The sequence below is a fragment of the Oryx dammah genome, unplaced genomic scaffold (assembly GCF_014754425.2).
Source record: "Oryx dammah isolate SB20612 unplaced genomic scaffold, SCBI_Odam_1.1 HiC_scaffold_23, whole genome shotgun sequence".
NCBI lineage: Eukaryota > Metazoa > Chordata > Mammalia > Artiodactyla > Bovidae > Oryx > Oryx dammah.
The window spans coordinates 21,940,910-21,943,670 of NW_024070207.1; the positions used below are offsets into that span (position 1 = coordinate 21,940,910).

At 35.3% G+C, this 2,761-nt stretch overlaps 1 protein-coding gene across 1 annotated transcript; it reads right to left on the minus strand.

Annotated features, from left to right (window-relative positions):
• Nucleotides 1-528: 528 nt before the first annotated feature.
• Nucleotides 529-2,336, minus strand: AGTR2 (angiotensin II receptor type 2). The gene has a single exon (XM_040265125.1). It carries the CDS (start codon nt 2,301-2,303, stop codon nt 1,215-1,217), a length of 1,089 nt encoding a protein of 362 aa, XP_040121059.1. The 5' UTR covers nt 2,304-2,336; the 3' UTR covers nt 529-1,214.
• Between the last annotated feature and the right edge of the window lie 425 nt (nt 2,337-2,761).

Here is a 2,761-nt window from a genome sequence, read left to right on the forward strand (position 1 = left end):
AGGTAACTCAGCTTCAGGTATTTCTCAAACTTAGGAGTTCTAATAGTGTTGAGAGATCTATGCACCAGTCACTGGTATAGAAGAGTTCCACAGAATCCTATAAATTCTGGAACAAACAGTATCCACAGGTGTAACTTAAGTATACCCCATGGTTTATATTTTCTAAGCCATGTTGCATTGCCCTGACAGGTAGGTTTGCTGTGTGACACCAAACTTGTCATTTGCTGGATCTCTTTGTCCTCCTTGAGTATCAAAATTCCATTCTGAGATAACCTTTTCCTATGCTAGTTAAGGGTTTCTTACAAATTAAAGAGTTACAGCAGCCACCCAAATATTTTGGGAAGCAACCCACAACCAAAGCATCAATAATAAAACTCAGGTCAACTTCCTATATATCAATCAAAGCACCAAATCCAAAAAAAGGTCAAGGATGTAAAAAATGACCGTTACATTTTATACACTAAATAGTTTTTAGTTATTGTTTTTGAAAAAGTATCAGAGGACATAGAAACCTTCAAACAGTTAAAATAAATAGAAATTTAAAAAGTTTATTCAGACTTTAGTGAACACTCAGATATTTGTTTATTGCAGATCTATGTTATTACACATTTCACTTTTTGTGATTATAAATACATGTTAAATGTAGGAGTACATGTGATCTATACTATATTCCTAGCCCTACTCAATATGTAGCTGTATCTTAAATATAAAATTATGCTAAAGTGAAATATAAAAAGATTATTATTCATAACATAAAGTAGAAGTGCTCATTCCTTTTAGCATACTATCTTGTAAATAATGCAATTAATTAAAAGACTGGCCTTGGTTCAAGAGAAAAGCTTGATGAAAATAGATATAAAAATCAACAAAGACTTCAGAACTTCTCAAAAAGAAATCTGAAACCCCGAATCATCATTCACAATTTCTTATTAATTATAATTTGAGATAAATTCCCAGTTACTTCTAGATTATAGATACATCTCCCCAGTGACATCTTGTACAGATAGACAAGGAAGGGAAAAAAAGGAGGCAATTTTTGAAAGTCACTGGAGGATAAAACTTAAGAGGTACATTTGGTTTCCTGTTCTAGAAGTCTGAGAAAAGATTACATTAAGGGGAAAAATTTGTTATTTTACTAAAGCCATTAAAAGATAATTCAGGGAGATCTTTTAAGCCAAGTAGCCATATTGATAACATGTATTCCACTCTCACGTTTAAGACACAAAGGTCTCCATTTCTCTAAAGGAACTGCTTTTTCCACATGACCCATTCTCTCTCTTGCCTTGGAGCCAAGTAATTGGAACCCTAAACACACGGCGGAGCTTCTGTTGGAACTTGTTTCCAACAAAACAATATAGAAAGGGATTAATGCAGCTGTTGGTGAATCCCAGGAGAATGGCAAAAGGAAGTGCCAGGTCAATGACTGCTATAACTTCACAGCTATTAATGACACCCATCCAAGCTAGAGCATCCAGGAAGGTCAGAACATGGAAGGGAAGCCAACAAATGATGAACGCCAGAACAACAGCAGCTGCCATCTTCAGAACTTGGTCACGAGTTATTCTATTCTTCCCATAGCTATTGGTCTTCAGTAGATGTTTTCTGATTCCAAAATAACATGTTGCTATGAATATTAAAGGGATAATAAAACCAAGGATATTTTTCATTAAAGCAATCCCAGCTGACCATTGGGCATACTTCTCAGGTGGGAAAGCCATTATGCAAGCATTCACCCCTAAATATTCAATTGTTCTGACATCCCGGAAATAAAACGTTGGCAATGAGGACAGACAAGCCATACACCAAACAAGGGGAACTATATAAGATGCTTGCCAGGGATTTCTTCTTTGAGACAGAAACGGGTAAATGACAGATTGGTACCTATCAACACTCATGCAGGTGATAAAAAAAATGCTTGCAAACATGTTCAGGGTCAGGAAAGAACCAAAAACTTTGCACATTACAGGTCCAAAGATCCAGTCATATCTATGAGAATAATAGGTTGCCCAGAGAGGAAGAGTAGCCAAAAGAAGTAAGTCAGCCACAGCTAGGTTGAAGATGTAAATGCTGGAAACCTTCTTAGGACCTTTTTGACAACAAAACAGTGTAACCACAATAGTATTGACAAGAAATCCAACCCCAAAAATAATGTAATAGAGAACAGGAATTGCATCTAAATGCTTATCTGATGGCTTATGTGAGCAATTAAAGGTAGACTCATTGCCGGAAATGTTCACAAATCCAACGTGAAGACTGCTGGTAATGTTTTTGCTGATGGTGGCAAGGGAGAAGTCGGCCTTCATGTTGATTGAAATGTCAGCAGCTCCTAAGTTTTACACCTTCTGGGGGACAAAAAAGAACTTGTAGAACACATACAGAATTTAAGATATTATCAAGTTGTTAGTATTATAAAAGTTTGTTGAAAGCAAAAAAATGTAGGCAATTATAGAAAATATTGGGAAACAAGTATGCCTTCTGAAATAAGAATGGACTTGTTGAAGAAGAGAAGAGAATTCTCTCAATAACATCAAGAAATTAAGATATTCTGGCATCAAGACTGAAAATTCTAAGCAAAACTACTTTTTGCCCTTCTTTTCTATTGTCAAAAAGGTTAAAGAAAATTAATATTTCAAAAGGTTAGCTAGAATAGGAAATATGTGAAACAAATAAGAAGAAACTAAGAAATAAGAAAGTTAGCATTTCAAAAACACATGAGCACATATCTCACTCTGTATACTTTCTAGAAACGACACCACTGCCT

What these genes read in the sequence shown, in the direction of transcription:
- AGTR2 (XM_040265125.1), bottom strand. Translation starts at nt 2,303, where the DNA reads ATGAAGGCCGACTTCTCCCTTGCCACCATCAGCAAAAACATTACCAGC.